General features: G+C 34.2%; 2 protein-coding genes and 1 long non-coding RNA gene across 5 annotated transcripts in view; all 3 read left to right on the plus strand.

Annotated features, from left to right (window-relative positions):
• The window catches only part of LOC309486905 (putative methyltransferase TARBP1), a 63441-nt gene that overhangs the window by 29193 nt on the left and 10616 nt on the right, over positions 1-23632 (plus strand). The window contains 4 exon segments of the mRNA XM_082154373.1: positions 152-323; positions 531-710; positions 2917-3041; positions 3474-3610. Of these exon segments, the coding sequence (XP_082010499.1) occupies positions 152-323; positions 531-710; positions 2917-3041; positions 3474-3610 (614 nt within the window).
• LOC309487055 lies at positions 11951-13491 on the plus strand. Its single transcript, XR_014201741.1, has 2 exons — positions 11951-12968; positions 13099-13491. It is a non-coding gene; the product is annotated as an uncharacterized lncRNA (long non-coding RNA).
• LOC309486952 (uncharacterized protein) lies at positions 17231-23504 on the plus strand. Of its 3 annotated transcripts, none has more exons than XM_082154458.1 (14): positions 17231-17360; positions 18902-19021; positions 19117-19361; positions 19438-19593; positions 19702-19779; positions 20364-20411; positions 20504-20629; positions 20802-20972; positions 21087-21433; positions 21523-21833; positions 21940-22118; positions 22241-22413; positions 22537-22751; positions 22970-23504. In XM_082154458.1, the coding sequence occupies exons 1-14, from the start codon at positions 17333-17335 to the stop codon at positions 23221-23223; spliced, it is 2451 nt and encodes an 816-aa protein (XP_082010584.1). In that variant the 5' UTR covers positions 17231-17332; the 3' UTR covers positions 23224-23504. The 3 variants fall into 3 exon arrangements, with proteins under 3 accessions (XP_082010584.1, XP_082010586.1, XP_082010585.1); XM_082154460.1 differs by having other exon boundaries at positions 21168-21433; XM_082154459.1 differs by having other exon boundaries at positions 19438-19536.

Raw genomic sequence — 23632 nt, forward strand, 5'->3', positions numbered from 1 at the left:
CTCCATAGGTGTAATGATTTTTATACTGTACAAACTGTATATTCTATTCCTTTACACACACACACACACCTTTTTTTCCTATTGTCTGTGTATAATGTCATTTGTTCTGACCTGTCATAATCCATCAGCATCACGTTCTCTGCTTCTCCAGACAATATTCCAGACCTTTCCCAGTCTCTCCGAGTTGTCAGAAGATGAGTGGCTTCCACTGTGGAAATTTGAGAGTTTTGTTGTCTTCCCGATGTGCGCCGCCCTGCCTTTGAAGAACCGTGTGAGGGATCTCTGTGAACTCCAGCCTGGTGACTGGATCCAGCAGGACAAAGGTAATCACCACATGAGGGCAGCAGAGAGCAGGAACCTCACCACACTTATAAAAACCATGAGAATCTTCAGCTATTTCCCTGGTTTCAATCAGTGTGAGGGATACGGTCTTGTCAGCTCTAATGTTCAGTGTTTTACAGCACCAGCTAATTTGTTAGAAGAAGAGTGAAATCATTACATTACAAGCACACATGTTATATGTCTGATAGGTGTTTTGGAGCAGGACGAGCGCTGGGCAGAAGTTCAGAAGAAAATCACCCCGTGGAAGATGAGCGTCCAGGAGCAGGAGCCTGAGCTCATGGCCCAGCAGAGGGCAGCACGCCTGGGCAAACTCACCAGCAACCTCCTGGTGGTCGCATCACTCATCGACAAGCCCACCAATCTGGGCGGTAAGACAAATAGACAAAATTAATGATAGTAATATTATATAGGAGAAGGGATCAATAAAATTGTTTATGATGGCTAAACCCTAGAAAACATCTGATCATATCGATGTGGATGTTTGAACGAGCTCAGCAATTCAGCACTCCAGTGAAGGCATATTTAATATAGCACTTTATACAATAGATTGCTTTAAAACAAGCAGCTTTACAGTATTGAATATAAAACAGTGTCATGTAGTCATGGATTGGACTATGCACTTTCTGTTTCTGTCTGTAATATATATATATATATATATATATATATATATATATATATATATATATATATACACATATATACACATATATACACTAGTGCTGGGCAACGATTGATCGCATCCAAAATAAGTCTGTGTTTACATAATTTTTGTGTGTATACTGTGAATAATTATTTTGTAAATACACACATATGCATGTATATATTTAAGAAAAATGTGTTATTTAGATATAAAATATTTATGTATAATATAAATTATGTATTTTTATATATATATATATATATATATATATATATATATATATATATATATATATATATATATATACACACATGCAAATATTTCTTAAATATATTTTTATTTTATATTATCTTAAACTTATTTTGGATGTGATAACAGGGTTCCCGTGAATCCTTAAAAAGTCTTAAATTAGATTTTTTTTAATTTTAGGCCATAAAAAGTCTTGTGTTTGAATTTTTAGATGACACTTTGACTTAAACATATCTAAATGCTTTCCAAATTAAAACTATCTAATTCGCATACATATTATCTTTTAGAAAAAAATGTCCATAGGTGAAAATGCTCCTGGAAATCAATTTAAGGTGGCAAATATCACCCCTTAATAAAAATGTTAATTTCTGTCACTTCTTTGAACTGACCACTGCATAGAATATGAAAAATATGAATTTCTTTGTGAGTCTGCTGTCAACAACAGGCCTAAACCAGCCATGGTACCAGTACAAACATACAATCAGTAAAATATCATCTAATTATTATCAACAAAACTATATTGAAATTTCGCCCCTAATGTACGGTATTAATTTTGATTTCTTCAGGTCTTAAAAAGGTCTTAGCCCTAAATTGGACTCTAAAAAGTGTGCAGCAACCCTGGATTAATCGTGATTAATCATTGCCCAGAACTAATATATACCTAAAGAAAATAGTGATTAGTGATATAGATATAAATGCAGATCCCACTGTTTTGATTAAATAAAATGAAATACGAGTTTTTGCTCTAGTTTTATGCATATAGGTGTTCCCTAAAATTTGATTCAACAAGAAATAGTGCAATATATTATCACCTTTCTTGCAGTACCACAATATATCAAATTGTGATGCATATCATATCACCAGATTCCTGGCGAAACATAGGCCTATTATTGAGTGCATCCTGTTATGGTCTTCATTGTCTTTGCTGTGACAGATGCTAGTGTGTCTCACACTGTTTTCATTCTGTTTGATCTTTGTTGTTTTCTGAATGTCATCATTGCAACTATAACAGAGACATTCAACACACACATCTTCCCTTCTGAATCAACCAACAAATCTGTTTTAACACAAGCTCATCAAAAAAGGCTCATTCATCACATTCAAACATTCTGCACAAGCCAACTATTGTTTGTTTGATAGGCATATGGTTTTCATTCATGCTTTATCTCAGTCACATTCTATGAATAAATATCAGCGCTCAGTTGCCTTCAATAAGACTGATAAAAGAAACCACAGATGAATATGAATGTCTGTATCATATAATATATGTGAAATGTTTTATTTGATGTGTTTTTGAAAGAAATCTCTTATGCTCACCAAGACTGCATTTATTTGTTTGATCAAAAATACTGTAAATTTAAAATCATTGCAATTGTATTCTATTTTATTATATTTTACTATATTTTAGATTTTTTTTTTTTCATGTGATCAAAGCTGATTTTTCAGCATCATTACTTCAGTCTTCAGTGTCACATGATTCTTCATAAATCATTCTAATATTCTGATTTGATGTTGAAAACAGTTGTGCTGCTTTTTTCCCCCCTCTAAGGATTATTTGATGAATAAAAAGTCAAGAGAACAGCATTTATTTGAAATATGAAATATAAAAATATCTATCTATCTAGACGTGTTACTATTAAGATTATCAGAGGACTAAACCGCAAGTGTTTGTGTGTCTTTTCCAGGTCTGTGCAGGACGTGTGAGATCTTTGGGGCCAAAGCTCTGGTTCTGGACAGTTTGCGACACGTTAATGATAAACAGTTCCAGGCGCTCAGTGTGTCTTCAGAGTTGTGGCTGCCAATGCTTGAGGTGTGTTTTTATTTCTGGCCAGATATAGATTCTTTATTTGTATAGAGTATCAATTCTGTTCAGTTTATTTTGCAGCCTTTTTGACAAATATATCAGTTGCTCAAAACTAATCCAAACTGCAAAAATTGTGTGGTTTTTTTTTTTCAAAATCAATTGTTTCCACAATTGTGGTACTAGGGGTGCAGAAATTACACACTGTAGCTTTAAAGAAATAGTTATATTTTCATATTTCCTCTAAGTGTGAGTTGAAATAAGCCTAGAGATGTTATTCTGAATAATCATGCATTACATCAGCCAAATATGTACCACACAAAACCATCAGAAGCTCGGTTTTGTGGGGTGAAATGTAGAAAATGAGCATTCTGTTGATTGAATCTGTCATGATTAATGAAGCTGTTCAGAAATCTCAAGTTATCTGCCTTCATTTTCCAGGTGAAGCCCGCCGAGTTGTCAGATTACCTGCAGCTGAAGAAGAGAGAGGGATATTGGGTAATAGGTGTAGAGCAGACATCCAACAGCCAGAGTTTACAAGATTACACGTTTCCTGAGAGAAGCCTCCTTTTACTCGGGTAAACCAACACCTCCAACTCACCACCCAAATTCTGTCTATATGCAGTGGCCCCAAATAGTGTTTGTACATCTCAGCCATCTCAGAATGTTCAATCATATTAGCAAATGTCCTAGCAGAGTAGCTACAGAAATGTTTGACAACCACATTTTAAGTTTTTACATTTTGTTATGTAATGCAAATATATTTATACATTTTTAAGGATCAGTGACTCTAATAATTATTTGATGACTTTGATAAAAAAGGATGCGTCTTTTAAAAATGTAGCTTAAACGTACATTATGTAACTTTTTTCAATCCTTCTTCCAAAACATATTTTTTGTCTTACCCTAATTCACTATGGTAAGCCTATAAGTGTTTGTTTTAGACAGGTCGGGATGGTTTTCGCTGGAAATTGCGTACATAGGCCACTCGCCTGTGCATGTCTAGTCATATCTGTAAGTAGAGAAAAGATGCTATGTGGGAGTGACATAGGTTTGTTGTCTCAATGAGGAATAAAGTTTATCATGGAGCGTGCAAAAAAAAAAAAAAAAAAAAAACACTGATCAGAGGAGAGTCTGCTGGCAAAAAGAGAACACGACAGAGCTCGTCATAAAACAAGAATCAACATTAGCTTGGCTTTTCGGAGATGGCAAGAATTGAGGGGTTTGAAATGTTGTAAAGGCGACGCTGAGATGGTGGTTTTATTACTCAACTGGTGAACCGATAAATTGCCTTTTGTAGCTTTCTAACGGAGTTTATTGTAAAACATTATCTATTGTGAAGGGTCATTTAATTATGGGTTGTTGTAGCGCAGGAAGTTCTGTGTCTATTAATGGGTATGTAGATACAATAACATTCAGCTAGTCAGCTTGAGATCCTTTTCATCTAAACTGGTTATATCTCTCAAGCCTATTTGTAAATGTTTTATGAGCAGTAGGATAATCTCTGTTTTTTGTTGTTTTTTTTGTTATGAGAGAGAACCATATTTATCCGCACAGCTGAAGCACAACCAAAAATAATTTCTTCCGCAAAATGCATGAAGTTTTGTTTTTAAAACACTAGAGGTTCACAGGGATTAAAGTTCTCCATCGCTACGACGGATTTCCGTTAATTGCAGCGAGTCTGCGACGGATTTCCGTCAATTGCAGGGTTCCCGCCTGTCCTTATGTCTTAAATTCACTTTTCACAATTTTAAGGCTGTAATTATGCATACCTTTCTCAAACAGTGTAATAATTGTCTTAATTTCAGTTTGAATAGGTCTTAAATTAAGGAAAGATAAGGTGTATTCACCCTGCTGAGGGGGATGTGATCAAAGCCTGGAGTGGAGCGAAAGCACGTTCCTCTCTGTACTCTAAGCGGTCTGTAATCCACCCTGGGTTTTCTATTCCGTGCACGGAAAAACCTTGTTCACTCCATTTTAAAAGTTATTCTAAAATGATCATTTTTTTAATATCATGAAAGTCTGAATTCATAATACTATATGTAACATTTATAATACTATATTTAACGGTTTGGAAAGTATTCTACACGTTTAATAAATATAATTACACAAAAATGTCCAAATGTAGTGAACGCGCCTATAGAGAGAAATGCACTTTTTATACGGATTACATAAGAGAGTAGTCTGTTTCTATTTGTTTTGAATTGTTTTGCTTAATTGTAGACATTTCAAGATATATATATATATATATATATATATATATATAAAAAATAAAAAATAAAATAAAATTAATAAACAAATATATATATAAATATAAATAAAATCTCATGCCTGGCAAGTAGCATATACGCTGAGTTTCGGTTCATTTATGAGACTCCCTCCAGTTCACGTGCAATTTAATATCGCGCCGGCGCCTCCATGTCCTGATTGTATTGTCTGCTATATTTGCTTCTCATTTATTAAATCTAGGCGATTGGTTGATGAAACATTGGTTAAAATTAAGATACAAGTTATACAAATGAAGTTCACTTTAAAGAAAGGTTTTATACAAAACAAAACTTAATGAAGTGGTCAAAATCATGTCTGACCCACTCCATATGTCTCCCGATATATTGCGCTAGAGTTCTCAACGGGTCGGGTCGGCCCGACAAACCCGACGGGACCCGCGGGTTCGGGTCGAAAATATAAACAAATGACTCGGGTCGGGTCGGACGTCGGGCTTAATCTTTTCCGCTCAGTAAAAAAAAAAAAAAAAACATTTATTAATCATCGCACCGTAAAGAAAGGCTGGCTACTGCGTGCAACGTGCATCATGGAGAGGGGCGGAGGCAGACCTGACGCCGCTGCGTGAACGCCTTTAGCCTGGCCTGGAGAAGAAGATGGAGTTGATGAAAAGTAAATAAAAGTAAGCATACGATTATGTTTGTAGGCTAGGCCTATTTTGTTTAAAAACTCTTCAAAAATTGTGTGGTGTGAAAAGTAGCCCGCCCGCTGGCTGGGTACATGTTTGAGTTCTTTTTATTTATTATTGTGTGAAGATTTTTATTTAAGGCATATTTATATAGCCTATTAATATATTTAAAGTTTATTGTTTCAGTTGTTTGTATTGTTAAAAGGCGTGAATATTAAAGGTTGATTTGAATTCCCGTCTGCTGGTCATGATAATACGTGTATGAGAAAAAATAAATAAATGCGTTGATCCGTTTATAACGGATATAACCCAGCGTCGGGCCGCGGGCCGGGTTCGGTCAGATAATTCATGTTGATGTGTCGGGTTACATCGGGTCCGGGCTTTAAAAGCCACCGGCCGGGTCGGGTCGGGTTGTAATTTTCAGGCCCGTTGAGAACTCTATATTGCGCATCTAATGATCCTATCTTTCTCATGCGCGCACCCACCATTGAGGTCCACGAGGTCAGGACTTCGGGAATTTTTCGAAGTGCATATAATGAAGGTTGTGAAATAATTGCCTAATGTTATTTATGCAGAATCTGATCCATTCACCAACTTAACAATGTTTTATTACCTCGTGTAGTATTGAGAAAAATAACGTACTGGAACATACAACCTTTTTTTTTTTTGTTTAGACATTTAAAACATAAGAATAATAATGGTAGACCTGTAAAAATAAATTCAATAAAACATATAGAGAGCGATAATGTAAAATAGTGGTGACAATCATCACTCCAGTTACTTTAGCGTAGGTTTATTTTTTAAGTCAATTTCTTTAGACATAGGCTACCTTAAAGGGATAGTTCACTTTGAAATTAAATGTTGGTATGTTTTAGCTTACCTCAAGGGCATCCAAGATGTAGGTGTCTTTTTCCGCAGTAGTTTCAATTTTGATATTTTTAGGTCAAACCGTACTTGTCTGTCAGTCATATAATGCAGGTCTATGGGCACCACCTCAAAGAGTATGCACAGAGTCCAAATTAAAACAATTCCCCATCGTCCAAATTAAACAATTCCCCATCGTAAGTACACATTGATGGCCTAAGACACGAAACGAGCGGTTTGTGTGAGAAAACGAACAGTATTTATATCGTTGTTACCTCTTGTACACAGCCACGTCCAAGTGATCTGAGAGCGCGGGCGGGTATAGATATATACAATAGAAGTCGCCTTGGCTACTGCAGTTCATTGGAACGAAACCGTAGCCAAGGCGACTTTTATTGTATATATCAGGGATGCAAACACATGTATGGTCAAAAAAGAGAGAGGTTATCGAAGCCCTCGCCCCGCGGCAAATATCCAGATACTTACATAATTGTGATGAATTTAATCCTTTGTAAGTTATCATTTTGCAGTGTAAGATTACAGTTAACACCTTTAAATATTACATAAATGTATTATTTATTTTTATTAAACTTAGTGAGTGTATAAATCAGCAGCAAAAAGTAATTCTTGAGAAAATCTGCACAGTAATTTTATAAAATCTAAACATGTTAATAAAAACAAATTACTATTAGTACTCTTATAAAATTCAATCAGGCAATCATACATTTCAAAATGTTATATTTATATATGAATGTCAAGAATTCAGAAGTGTATATATTTATATAGCCTACACTACACTACAAAGAAATAAAATACAATTAAATTATGCTTATTTTAAATGTATTGTGCAGGCTAGGTATAAAAAATATAGGCTTTTAATAATCTTTCAGTGCGCAAAACCATGATAATATGAAACGCTTCAAAACAGAGCGCACAAAGCGCGTATGCGCATCGCGGGTGCAGAATGATGTGCTCAAAGCAACATGGAGTCACAGTGTGCAGCGCTGCACAAGTGCGCATTTTAAAAGTTCACATTATAATGTGAATATTATATATTCACATTATCAAGTTCAAGTTCCGTTTATTTCTAAAGCACATTTACTACCGGCCGACATTATAATGTGAACTTTTAAATGCGCACTTGCGCACATTGGAGAGAGTTTTACCGTGCATCCTGCTGTAACCGGACGAGGCACGCGCGCTGTTTGAATACTGAATGGAGAATGATTGACAGTCGCAGAGGAGGGAAAACGAGTTTCCGTAAACTTTAATTTAATTATGTAATTTAATTTAGACTTCTGTCCCTCACATTAAGCTATGAAATGGCTTCAGATGACTTTGTGAAATTATAATCAGACGCTCTCAGACCCAAGTCACCCAAACTGACGTGAAAAAAGCGGGAGCCGCCGAAAAGCGCGCTGTTTGCATCCTTGATATATCTATGCCCGGCCGCGGGCGGGTATAGATATATACACTAGATGTCGCCTTGGCTACTGCAGTTCATTGGAACGAAACCGTAGCCAAGGCGACTTCTATTGTATATATCTATACCCGCCCGCGCTCTCAGATCACTTGGATGTGGCTGTGTACAAGAGGTAACAACGATATAAATACTGTTCGTTTTCTCACACAAACCGCTCGTTTCGTGTCTTAGGCCATCAATGTGTACTTACGATGGGGAATTGTTTAATTTGGACGATGGGGAATTGTTTTAATTTGGACTCTGTGCATGCTCTTTGAGGTGGTGACCATAGACCTGCATTATATGACTGACAGACAAGAACGGTTTGACCTAAAAAGATCAAAATTGAAACTACTGCGGAAAAAAAGACACCTACATATTGGATGCCCTTGAGGTAAGCTAAAACATACCAATATTTTATTTCAAAGTGAACTATCCCTTTAAGTGAACATTAAGCCGTAAAACACTTAGAAAACAATTGAATAAAACGAGGATGTAAAAAGTAACCTAAAAAAATTTAAATAAATAAATAAATAAATATAAATATATATAAATATGTATAAATAAATATATATATATATATATATTATATATATATATATATATATATATATATACACACAGCGGGGAAAATAAGTATTGAACACGTCATCATTTTTCTCAGTAAATATATTTCCAAAGGTGCTATTGGGGATATTTTGGGGATATTTAATTTAATTTTATCAATCAATAAATTCCTCTTGAAACAAACTTTGTTGTATTATTTTAATTTAATACTGTGAAGCTGCTTTGATACAATCTGTATTGTGAAAAGCGCTATACAAATAAACTTGACTTGACTATTGACATGAAATTTTCACCAGATGTTGGTAACAACCTAAGTAAGCCATACATACAAAGAAACAAACAAAAATAAATTCAGAAATTAAGTTATGTGTAATAATGTGAAATGACACAGGGAAAAAGTATTGAACACATGAAGAAAGGGAGGCGCAAAAAGGCATGGGAAGCCAAGACAACTGCTGAAAACTTACAGTAATTAAAAAGCAATCCAGCCCCCTGTCAGTGGAAATTAATAACAGCTGGTTCAGTCCCAAATGATGGCCTACAAAAAGGTGTCATTGCCAAGGTGTCACACAAGACACATCTCATGATGGGTAAAAGCAAAGAGCTGTCTCAAGACCTTCGCAACCTAATTGTTGCAAAACATAATGATGATCACACACACGCACGCACGCACGCACGCACGCACGCACGCACGCACGCACGCACACAAATATAAGTAAACACTTTGCTACTTTTCGATCGCGCCCACGAATATATATGGGTGTTTCTGCAACTACGGGCACTTTTGACTATCCCAATTTTAAAAAGATCAACCTCTATGAATTTCAATTTTAACCATCACAGTCTGTAATACATATAAAGATTTACACAAAATAGAATGTAGTCGTTAAGATTTTAATCTGGAACATGTTTATTTTTGATGTTTTTCGGGTCATCTTCTTAAAAAGTGTCCTTACCGCAATGTTACAATAACGTTCATTTTATAAATTTTTCTTTAGTAATTTCTATCATTTTTTTTACATATTTAAATAGCTTTTTCAAATTTGATGCAGTTTTGTAAATACTGATATAAAAAAAGAATATACAAAATAGGGAATTTCATGTTTTTTTCTATGCCATGTAAAAAATTTACAGTAACCTTAGATGTCAATTGTTTCCATACACACAAAAGATAACATAATTAACTTTTTATGACAGATGTTGCAATTTCAATGTGTTAATCATCTCAACTTAAGTGTAAAAATATTTTTTTTGCAAATCAAAATGTGAAAAAAAATGAAAATAGAGCAGTGCTGCGGTAATGACATCTTGAGTCGGTAAGGACAAAATTTAATTTTTAATGTAAAAAATGGCATGTTTATATATATATACTAATAAATTTACAAATATATACTTCAGTACTAATAATATACTGAATTTTTGTCATTTAATATACAGTACACCTTGAATTTGTCTCTACCGCAACACAAGGTCTTTACCGCAACACCTAAATTTGCTGCGGTAAAGACATGTTGCGGAAATGACATTTTTGCTAATATTTTAGCTAATTGGCAGCTATCAAGGCCTACCACATTAGTTTTGAATCTTAACATCTTAATATACATGAATTCAACAGTAAACTACATTTATTTTTAAAATGTAGTTATAAATACACAATTATTAAGCTGAATGGTAAGGACGCACAATAAATACTAGAGCAGAAAAGATGATGTTTACCTTATTTTTTTGTTATCTTGTGACTGTGAGTGAGGTAGTGTGGTGGTCCAGTCTGTCAGCAATGTGCTCAAGTGATAGTTTCTGTTTCCATAGAAACTAGGCTTGTTTGTGTTCGATAAAATTTCATAATAAAAGCTTTTTTTCATTGTTGCGGTAAGGACTCAAAAGTGTGGGACAGGCACATTTAGTTAAAAAAAATCATAAAAATGATCAGTAAATAATACAAAGAATTTTAAGATTCTGTAAATGAATCTGTATATTAAACAATTCCATTAGAAATAATGTCATATTGTAAAAGAATGAGCTAATTTTAAGTATCTCAACATTGAAACCACGGGTGTGGGACATGAGCAAAAATGGTGTTTGGACCTATAAATGCTTCATAATTTTACATTAAATCATATTATTTATTCATAATTATTTATGTCAAGGTGTGCATTGACACTACGTTTATATTTATGAAACATCAAATGACAAATTTTAACATAAATCTAAAATTTCACTCCTGGGACTTAAAAGTGCCCGTAGTTGCAGAAACACCCATATATTCCAGCATTGCAATCTTTACATCGCAGCCTGCTTCAGAGCTAAAGCGGGGCTACAGATTAGGTGTCCCTAAAGAACCCGCGTATCTAACAGTAGTTCCGCATTACATTAATTAATTTGCACGCGAGTTTTATTTACTTTTATACCGTGTTTTCTCCGTGTAAATTTAAGCACCGAACCGTTTCGTTTCGAATACATGTAACGTTACCGTTCCACCCCTAATATTACTCATAAAAAAAACTAGACATTGCGAATACATGTTTGCTTCTAAAATAAAATAACTGCTTTAATTTGTCATTGCACTAACGTAAAATGGTGTGTGAAATATTTATTGTCAGATGATGAATAAACTTGATGAAAAACATACAATTAGTTTGATAGTTTGTGTACAATATTTGTCTTAAATCAATCAAACAATTAGATGATCAGTTGATCCCTCCTAATTTCATTGAATTTATTTAGCAGTAAATCCGTTTTATGACAGTTGATAAAGATATTTTAAATAATTGAAAAAATGTAGAAATGTAAGTGCATAAAACAAAAATTGAAACGCTCATAAATGTGTCATTCCAATATAGTCATTCTGTCTGGTGTTTTTTATTCCCAGACAACATAATTTTACTGTTAGGACAACCTATATTTATAGTTCGGATACTGGCTATCAATGTGCATGACGGTAGGTAAAGTTAAGGATAAGAGCTGTAAGTTAAAAAACAAGTTGGTTATAGAACTGTTTATGAGAAATCTTGAGCACATAAAAATAATAATAAAAACGTTCATTTTAAGAAGGTTTACTACTGTTGTGACAAGCATTCTGAGACATATGCAAAATACTCGCGTTCTTGCCGAAATGATTGGCCTTTTCGTTTGTCGTTTTTTACGTAATGCCCCGCCCCCTCAGTGTGTCTGCAAATCAGAAGCGGGGAATGTCAGGGAATTAGATAAAATATAAATCAGGTGTTTTTTTTTTTTATGTACATCGTTTAGCGCATACAGTTTTTAGAAATTAACATTATTTCATATTAATTCGAGCTATTGCACAAATATAATTATAATACATTTCATAATGACAGTTAAAAAAAGTCTGATGTTATTGTAATCATGCTATTTTCTTATTCCATATCAGTGATAAATTGTTTGATTCTTTCTGGTTTGTCGTATGTATCAGTAGCTTTATAGAAATGCTGTCTATATCGCAGGACTTTTATAGAGCGGATGTAGTTCAGGACCTCGGTAATTTTTCGACGTGCATATAATGAAGGTTGTGAAATAATTGCCTAATGTTAACTCTACTTTGGTGCTGCCATGATATTGCATATCGCCACGATAACCGACTTCGTCTGAGCTGCTTTAGGGGCCGTTCACATGTTTGCGCTCTCACGTTCGTTATTTTAAATGTGTAGATGCGCGAAAAGTGCGCCCAAATAGAGAGCGACGCCGTCGTAACCATAGATGATGTCTATGGCAAGCCGTTTTAACTTTTATTCATTTCCAGGATATGAATCCTTGATATCAACAATTACATTTTCACTAGTTAAAATTATAATTCTTGATATCAGGAAAAATGTTTCTACTAGTAACAATGGCAATTTTTGATATCAGGAATTACATTTTAACTAGTAAAAATGTTCATTCTTGATATCAACAATTGAATTTTAACTAGTAAAAACTATAATTCTTGATATTAACAATTTAATTTCAACTAGTAAAAACTATAATTCTTGATATTAACAATTTATATCCTGGGAATGGCAATAGGCAAGCCGTTTTGACTTTTAATCATTCGCAGGATACGAATTTTTGATATCAACAACTACATTATCACTAGTTAAAATGATAGTTATTGATATCAGGAATTAGATTTCTACTAGTAACAATGGCAATTTTTGATATCAGGAATTACATTTCCACTAGTAACAATGCTAATTCTTGATATCAGCATTTACATTTTCACTAGTTAAAATGATAATTCTTGATATCAACAATTGAATTTCAACTAGTAAAAACTATAATTCTTGATATCAAGAATTGTATTTTCACTAGTGAAATGTCACCATAGGCTGCCATTCAAAATCAATTGTTGATATCAAGAATTGATTTCTTACTAGTTAAAATTCCAGTTTCACATATCAGAAATACAATTCTTACTAGTAAAAACATTTATTTTTGATATCAAGAATTCAGTTGTCACTAGTTGAAATGTCTATTCTTGATATCAACAATTGAATTGCTACTAGTAACAATGTTCATTTTTGATATCAAGAATTCCATTTTCACTAGTGACAATATTAATTTCTGAAATCATGAATGTGATTGTTACTAGTAAGAAAGCCATTCTAGATATCTGAAATTATATTGATATCAGAAATACATTTTCAGATATCAAAAATTAACATTTTTACTAGTAGCAATTTAATTGTTGATATCAAGATTAGACATTTTTACTAGTAACCACGTAATTCTTGATATCAGGAATTTGCATTTTTACTAGTAACAATGTAATTATTGATATCAAAAAAACAAGTTGATATCTGAAATTGCCCTTGCAACTAGTAAAAATAGAATTACAGATATCTTAAATACTATTTTAACTAGTAAAAATAGTATTACAGATATCTAGAAATGTCATTTTTACAGGTAAGAATAGCTATGGTAATGAATTTATGAATATTAATGAGTAGGGGTGTGACGAGATGTCATGCCACAAGGCAAGCCGTTTTAACTTTTATTCATTTCCAGGATATGAATTCTTGATATCAACAATTCAATTGTTGATATCTGTAATTGTATTTTCACTAGTGAAATGTCACCATAGGCTGCCATTCAAAATCAATTGTTGATATCAAGAATTGAATTGTTGATATCAAGAATTACATTTTTGATATCAAGAATTGAATTGTTGATATCAAGAATTGAATTGTTGATATCAAGAATTACATTTTTGATATCAAGAATTGAATTGTTGATATCAAGAATTACATTTTTGATATCAACAATGTAATTCTTGATATCAAAAATGTAATTCTTGATATCAACAATTCAATTCTTGATATCAACAATTCAATTCTTGATATCAACAATAACCGTCAGCGGTTTCCCCTTGCTCCCACGTTTTCACGCCTGCAAAGCAGTCATTGTAAGATGGAGGAAGAAGCTGCTTCATCAGAGCAGGTAACGCTAGATGCGGCAGTTTCTGCCTTTGATAGAATTTTTAATGTCGCAAATAGAGCAAGAATGGAACTTATGCAGAGTTCATCGAACGAGAATTTGCTTGCTGCTACAAGGAGGCTTTTTCGACGGTCTCGAAATCGACATTCAGGTAAGTCTAGGCCTACGTTATATCTTTTGCGAAACATATGTTTCTGAGTTTCGAAATGCTTTCTTTTTTCAGTTACTACCATCAGGGATGCAAACAGAGGTGAGGGACAGAAGAGAAGTCTATTTACATCATTAAATTTAAGTTTACGGAAACTAGTTTTCCCTCCTCTGTGTCTGTCAATCATTCTCCATTCAGTAACGTTATTCAGACAGCGCGCGCGCCTCGTCAGGTGTTACAGCAGCATACATGCACGGTAAAACTCTCTACAATATGATATATTCACATTATAATACTTGATCTGTAGATAAAAGACTGTGGATTTGCATAAAATGACTTTATTTTGTTGTAGTTTGTTGCTGTTTTTAAACGACTCGCTACCGTGTGCCTGTTAACGTTAGATCACACACATCACAAGGGCTATGAATCGGCATCAAACGCACAATAACTGGAATTTAAAACTGTGAAGAAACAAATTATCAATAAACTGTTGGACAGATATACTCTAGGATTTGTCATAGGGATTTGTGCGCTCGACATGTCTTCGCTTTGTGCCGTGAACTTTTAAATGCGCACTTGCAGCGCAGCGCTGCACACGTGACTCCATGTTGCTTTGAGCACATCATTCTGCACCCGCGATGCGCATGTGCATACGCGCTTTGTGCGCTCTGTTTTGAAGCGTTTCATATTATCATTGTTTTGCGCACTGAAAGATTATTTAAAGCCTATATTTTTTTATACCTTGCCAGCACAATACGTTTAAAATAAGCATAATTTAATTGTATATTATTTCTGTGTAGTGTAGTGTAGGCTATATTAATATATACACTTCTGAATTCTTAACATATAAATATAAAATTGTGAAATGTATGATTGCCTGATTGAATTTTATAAGAGTACTAATAGTAATTTGTTTTTATGAACATATTTATTTAGATTTTATAAAATTACTGTGCAGATTTTTTCAAGAATTACTTTTTGCTGCTGCATAGACTCACTCATACGCACAAGTTTAATAAAAATACATAATACAATTATGTAATATTTAAAGGTGTTAACTGTAATCTTACACTGCAAAATGATAACTTACAAAGGATTAAATTCATCACAATTATGTAAGTATCTGGATATTTGCCGCGGGGCGAGGGCTTCGATAACCTCTCTTTTTTGACCATACATGTTTGCATCCCTTTACCATTCATACTCATTTTGATGCATAGCCTAGGGTTTTTTTCCTTTCAATCTCATTACAATTTGATGTTGTTGTTTTTTTGTTGTTGCTGGAGACACTTGAAATAGACCTAAATACTATAATATTAAATGTAGCCTATTATGTCAAGAATTTGGTAATTGATGTGCAAATAAAAAATAGTCCCACAATTGTTTGAAAATGATTTAAAAAAATCGACAAGTTGTGAATTCCCAGTGATAGGCTTGACCAGGGGTGCGTTTCCAAAGCATTGCATCCGATGCAATTTGGTTTTAGGGCAAATCACTCAACAGAAACTGCAATATGTTACTTTACAGAAAAGGTAAAAGCATTAATGGATAAAGGTGGATTGGTAGGGGCTGTATTTCTTGATTTACAGAAAGCATTTGATACTCTAAACCATAATAACCTTTTGCATAAACTGTATGATTTTAATTTTTCTATACATTTTGTAAATTTAATCAAATCTTACCTTTCTTCCCGTTCTCAATTAGTAAAAATTGATAATTTTAAATCGAATTTAATAGACAATATCAACTGGTGTTCCACAAGGGTCCATACTGGGCCCAATTCTTTTTAGCTTGTATATTAATGATTTACCTAAGGAGTGTGGACAATGTAATATTCTAATGTATGCTGACGATACAGTCATTTTTACACATGGTAAAAATGCAGAAGAGGTTGCAAAAAAGTTGACAGACGTTATGGTAAAAGTTACATCCTGGCTAAATCAGAGTTTTTTTAGGTTAAATGTGTCAAAAACAGTCTGTATGTTCTTTTCTAAAGGACATAGGCCTGATACAAAGCTGGACATTTTTATTTCAGGAGAAAGATTACAGGTTGTTTCAGAATGTAAATATCTAGGGGTACATCTGGACTCCTGTCTTGGTTTTAAAACTCACATAAAAAAAGTTTGCAAAAAGATTAAATTTAACTTTAGGTTTGTTAGAAATTGTTTATCAAATGAGGCAGCAAAGATATATTTCCACTCTATGATTCTTTCTCATGTCACATATTGTTTGACAAGTTGGTCAAATACACATTCTACAGTCCTAAAACCATTAGAATCAATATACAAACAAGCACTTAAAATTTTAGATAAAAAACAATTCAGCTTTCATCATTGTCACATTTTAAATAAGTATAACTTGTTTAACTGGGAAATTCTAATCAACTTTAAAAATGTTTGTTTAGTTTATAAGATCATGCATGGTTTGGCTCCTCCTCCTTTGGCTGATTTTATTAAATTTAAATCTATTGAAAACAGAATTACAAGAGGAGCAATTAGAGCGGATTGTATAATTCCACGTAGGAAAACATCGTTTGGCCAAGCTGTTTTCTCATACAGAGCTTCACATCAGTGGAATACTGTACCTCACTCAATTAGAGAGTGCTCAACATTTAACTCTTTTAAGTTTAATCTTAAGAAATGGCTTCTTCATAACCAACAATGTGAACATTAATGCTGCTCTATTATTATTATTAAACTTATTATTAATTTTATTATAAACCTGATTAGTCATATTAACTCATAACAATTTTTTCTATTGTGTGTATATTGTCTTTTTGTATAATGCTCTTGTATTGTATTTTATAGAGGTGTTTACAAGTTCTAGATTTATGATTGTTGTAGTGTATTGTTGTAATGTTTAACCTTTTTACTTTTTTCTAGTTTAGAGCCTAATAACATCTGGCAAAGGGACTACCAATGAAAACTAGCCTTCGGGCTAATTTGGGTACATTTACATTTATGAATGTTAATTAATGTACATTGTCCCTTTTCTAAATAAATAAAAAAATAAAAATTGCAAAGTTGTACGGGAACACATGTCTCATTTCGAAAGCTGTTGCTACGTAGGACGCAGCCTCTACAGGCTACAGTAAAAGTACAAGTGCCCTGATGAGTCTTCATTGGAGATGATTAGGGCTTTCGAAGCTTCGAACACACTTCGTGAAGCTTTGAAACCTTTATGAATATTTTTTTTCGAACAAGTGATTCAGAGCCTGTATCAAACTACCAAAGTCACGTGATTTAAAGGTTGTATCAGTGATTTCAGGCCCAAACATAAATAGTGTTCCAACCAATCACCGACAGGGGGTGGGTGTTGTGAGGTTTTGTGCTCGTGCACACGAAAACCTCACAACACCCTCCCCCTGTCGGTGATTGGTTGGAACACTATTTATTTTGGTTTTGAGTGGTTGGTGAAACCAATTGTTTTTGTGTGCAGATCTCAGAGCCTAGGCTGCCTACAGAGACACGTTTTTTTGACGGCTTGCTTATGGGGCGGGCAGCTAGCGGATGGTTTGGAAAGATTAGATAAATGTGATCATTTATGTTTGGGCCTGAAATCGCTGATACAACTTTTAAAGGGATAGTTCACTTTGAAATTAATTTTTGGTATGTTTTAGCTTACCTCAAGTACACATTGATGGCCTAAGACACGAAACGAGCGGTTTGTGTGAGAAAACGAACAGTATTTATATCGTTTTTACCACTTATACACAGCCATGTCGAAGTGCTCTGATCTGACGTGAGCGCAGACTGGTGCATAGACATATACACACTAGATGTCGCCTTGTCTACGGCAGTTCATTGAACGAATGTCTTTAAGGCGATATCTAGTGTATATATCTATGCACCAGTCTGCGTACACGTCAGATCAGATCACTCGGACATGGCTGTGTATAAGAGGTAAAAACGATATAAATACTGTTCGTTTTCTCACACAAACGGCTCGTTTTGTGTCTTAGGCCATCAATGTGTACTTACGATGGGGAATTGTTTAATTTGGACGACGGGGAATTGTTTTAATTTGGACTCTGTGCATGTGTTTTGAGACCGTGACCATCGACCTGCATTATATGACTGACAGACAAGAACGGTTTGACCTAAAAATATCAAAATTGAAACTACTGCGGAAAAAAAGACACCTACATCTTGGATGCCCTTGAGGTAAGCTAAAACATACCAAAATTTAATTTCAAAGTGAACTATCCCTTTAAGTATAAACGATCTCTGAAACCATGAGCCAGTGTCTATTCTATATGATTTTTTTTATACCTGATCTCGGATTATAAATGTGTAGACATTCGAAGTCAAGACGAAATCTCATTGACCAGTGTTAAACTAAAGAAATAATAATAATTAAAAAAAATTAACTGTCTTTCAATTTCTCGTTATTCCTTTTCGAATAAGATATCAAACTGGTAAAATGTACACATTGATCAGAGGGTTCTCTTATTTAATTTATTCAGTCTTTAATGTTCTGTTTTAAAGGTACAGCCGGAAGACGAGAAAACCTTTGTTGGAATGTTTGCCTGTTTTTGCTTCCTGGCCCAACCTTTACAAAGCTACCTACAGTGACAGAACGAAGAAAAATTACACAAACTGGATTTGGTAATGGCACAGTGAATTATGAGATTTTTTTAATTATTATTATTATTTATAACAATTCAGTAATTTTATATCTTTTTCTTTCAAAACATCTTTAGGTAGCCCTGTGGATGACACAGGTAAAGAAAAAGTCTCCCAAATCCAAATGAATTGGAGTTTGGCAGATTTCAAACAATGTATCTGTCAAAGTTTCCCAGATGTCAGCCTGAATTTGATTGGATATGAATTAGCCAAGGCTGACAGAGGAAAGAAATTACAGAAGCTTCTGGTTACTTCTGTCAAAGAATTAAAGCAAGCTCTTGGCCGGAGTAGGCTGTACATTCTGCCATTAGAATTATACCAGGTTTGTAATAATTTTCTTTGATAATGCTTTATGTAAAAGTGTGTTGTGGTGTAAATGACAACAGTTACCCACACAGGAATCACCACCTCCTTTGTGCCAGTCACAAAGTGCACCTGAAGCAGGAGCCAACTCTGAAAGTGTGGTGATTGACTCTGAGGACCCAACTCCATCTGTGGTGATTGACCTTACTGACTTTAGTGGCAACACAGATGACACTGCAGACAGCACAGTGGTAACTAAGAATAGACCTATAACGTTTTAAACCAATATGTACCAGAGTCTGTGTTGATCATTTGTTTCTCATAATATTTAAGTCAGATATTTTTTGATGTGTTTATAGGTCTTGCAGCAGTGGCGATTTTTGCGGCAAGAACAAGACAAAGAATTTGAACAATCTTTAATGGCAGATAGAGAAAAAGTAAGTAACTGTATTATTTTTTTCACTGCAACCCAGCAACCACCTAACATTTTACCTTCTAAATTTGCAAGTTTACATAAAAAAAACATGATAGTAGCATACTGTTAGTCTTGTAATACTTCAGCTAATATGTATAAATGTCTTTGATTAAGAACATTAATCAGCTATATATAAACTGCATTACCTGTATGTATGTATATATATATATATATATATATATATATATATATATATATATATATATATATATATATATATATATATAAACTTTTGAATGTTGAGGTCCTCTATACTAATCTTGGGAAAATCGTGTTTTTGACCAGTTGAGTCCGGTTTGAAAGACATTTTTATTAAGGAAATTTTGATGTATTGTTACATGAACCCATTTAACCTTTAGTACATTTTCTGAATTGACATTAAGGTCTGGATGGTATAAGATGGTTGTAATACAAAAGAAACTATTTATTTGAGAGTATGGACATTAAACTGCTCTGTAATGTTTTTCTATGAACATACTAGTTCTAATAGGTGTAATATACATTTCTATTTAAATAGAATCCACAAATTCTTTATATTATAAATAGGAAATGAGACGCCAATGTTTAGAGGCACAGGAGAAGAGTCGACTACAGGTAAATGTTATTTTAAAAAATATAACTCATGATTTGTTTGTTTGAAGTAAAAAAAGAAGTACTGCATTCATGTAACCTTGGTTGCATAATAGGCAATTGAAGACAGACGGAAGAGGATTGCGAATTACGAGGAACCCATTGATGCTGTGCCCATCAAATTCAAGTTTCCTAATGGAGTGGAAAAAATTCGAAAATTCATCTTGTCAGACACAATTCAAGTAAATGACTGCTGATTTTTAATAAAAGGATAAACAATAAGCATAGAAAACAGTCATGATTTAAAATGTGTTTGGGAAATAATATAGTAATTAGCCTTGATGAAGAAGGATAATTGTATAATAATGTAATCTAATAGTGTAATCTACCTATGTTTCATGTACTTCTTTTCAGATCTTATTTGACTTTGTTGGTCAGGATGACCTGTCCAGTGAAGTGTTCTATGTTCAAGATGCGATCTCATCTACACCTCTTGAAAATAACCTTTCAGGAACACTTAATGATTACAACATCCAGGGTCATTCAACTCTTTATGTTGTTTGGGGTTCACCAATGGATGCACACGTGAGTAACCCTTCTATTTATAGTCTCTAAAACTATTTTAGGTGTATATAGTTTTTTTTTCTTCTTTTTTTTTTAAATATATTTTTTATTTAAAATATTGGTCTGTATGTACAGGAAAGTCAAGATAAACAGAACGAAGCAAGCATTCAAGTGAATTCTGGTGAAGTTCATTTTACCTCGTCCTTTTCCAACCAGTCGCTTGCATCATCATCACATGAACCAATTACTTCTTTGCCACTGAATGATTGTCATTCCCCAACACCCCCAAACTGGTCACCTGCTCCTTCACCTGCTCCTTCACCTGCACACTGGTCACCTGCTCCTTCACCTGCTCCTTCACCTGCACACTGGTCATCTGCTCCTTCACCTTCACACACATATCATCAGTGGTCACCTGAACGCTCTCTTCCCACTCAACCATCCTCTGTAACAAATGACAACTGTGAAATTATTTCAGATCAGTATGTTATGTTATACTTTAAAGGAATTTAAAGAACTAAACTTTTTCAGACACATGAAAGCAAACTTATTTTACCCCTTTGTGTTTTAGAGTTGATCTACAGATAATTTTGAAGAAGCTTCATAGCAGAGTTGATCTCTCATGTTGTCCCACAAGCAATCAAATCAATGTAAGTCGAGACAACATATTACAAGGTAGCCTGCACGCTTTCAAACGAAGGCGCTTCAATCCAGAAGCAAGACTGGATGTGATTTTTGTGGACTCTGATGGGGTTGGAGAAGGAGCTATAGATGATGGTGGACCAACCAGGGAATACCTACGCTTGTTGATGAGGGAAATCCAGATATCAAAAATATTTGAAGGGCCGGAAGACAACAGACTACTGGCTCTTGATACTCATGGTGAGGATTATCTAATTTGCTTTTCTTTTTTTCATATGAAATTGAAATATATGTATATACTAAATATATCACTAAATATATGTATATATATATATATGTTTTTCAGCACTTGAGAATGGCTTGTACATGACCATTGCAAAAATGATTGCTGTGTGCATAGTTCATGGTGGAGTGGGCCCTCGTTTTTTTTCTGATCGTCTCTTTATGCAACTCTGTGGTACATGTACACTTCCGGTCTCCCTTGAGGAAATAGCAGACAGCTGCTTCAGAGAAAAACTCACAAAGGTGATTATAAACTTTAGACTTGTACATTAAACAGTCTCATCTATGCAGGGGTTTTTTATTTTGTCATTTGCAATGGATGCTTTGTGATTTCATGGCATAACTTTCTAATGATTTACTTGCAGATTAAAGAAGCAGACTCTGTTCTAAAAGCAAATTCTGCTATATCAGATGCTGGGGACAGTCTGAACATGATGGGAGCACTTAGGTACATCTCATCACTTGAAGAGAGAGATTCCCTGATCCAATCTGCAGCAGAATACTTTGTGAATGGGCGGATAAATTTGGCTCTCAGACAGTAAGTATCCATCATGAGAACCATATAAATGCTGTACAAAGGAAAAATGTAGTAAATGGAAAGTTTGGTTGTGGCCAAAATCTCATTATGACTTGATTAAAATCTCTAAATGTCCTGTGACAGATTTGAAGAGGGTTTCAAAACTTTTGGTCTGATGGACGAGCTAAAAAATCATGCTGAAATCTTTGAGGACCTGTTTGTCAATGCGATCAGACCACTGGAGGCAAAAGATCTGGCAACTCTTTTCGAAGTGGACTTCTCACCCCTTGGCAGCAACAAAAGGCAACTGGAAAATAAGACCATCTGTTTCTGGAGAGACTGGTTAATAGATGTAGAAGGTAGGGGTTTTAGTGCTTTATCATTTAAACATTACAACCACTTTGTTGTAAAAAATGTATTTGCATTTAATGTGATTTTGAGTGACACATTTTTGTGAAGTTAAATTTCTTTCCAATAAAAAAAATTAGTTGGCTTGAGAAAGCCAACATACTGAATATGATATTCAATTTAAACCTTATTCTGCTTTGTGTGTCTGTCTGAATCTGTGTGGTTACAGAAGGTGACTGCAATCCGTTGACACTGGAAATGGTGCTGCAGTTTGCTTCTGGAGCCTCATCTGTGCCTCCTCTTGGATTCCCCCATCAGCCAAAAATTGAATTTTTACTTGCATTTGGTCAAAACACCAGAATATTTCCAGAGGCCAACACATGCCTTATTGTTCTCAGACTTCCAATTCACAGTACCTACGAATCTTTTAGAACCTACATGACCGAAGGTATTCTGCAGTCGCCAACCTTTGGCACCATGTAGTACCTTGTTCATGTAAGGGTGATAAAAAAAAATACTTGAAATAATTCTCTTAACACTCAAACATGCATTTTACTGTTATTGCATTTACTGTTATTGTTGTACTGTTCTTACCTTTAATGTTTGATATATAATTAGCACAACTTGCTGATGTACAACTTGAAATGTACTTTTTCAATTCAGTGGAATTAAAACTGATGATGATAAATCGAGTAAATGAAGCAAAATGTGCTAATTCATGTTTCACTGCATAAATGGAACAATAAAACCTGAATCAATTTTGATTGCATTTGTCTGAATCCTTTTTTCACATTGGAGTCTAGTAATCCTGCTAAAAACATTTTGTCAGAGCATGAAACAGACAGTGTGGTATTTACCTGAAGGCATTTAATCGTTTTTTAATACATAATAA

The sequence above is a fragment of the Leuciscus leuciscus genome, assembly GCF_965113295.1.
Source record: "Leuciscus leuciscus genome assembly, chromosome: 22".
In the NCBI taxonomy this organism is placed as follows: domain Eukaryota; kingdom Metazoa; phylum Chordata; class Actinopteri; order Cypriniformes; family Leuciscidae; genus Leuciscus; species Leuciscus leuciscus.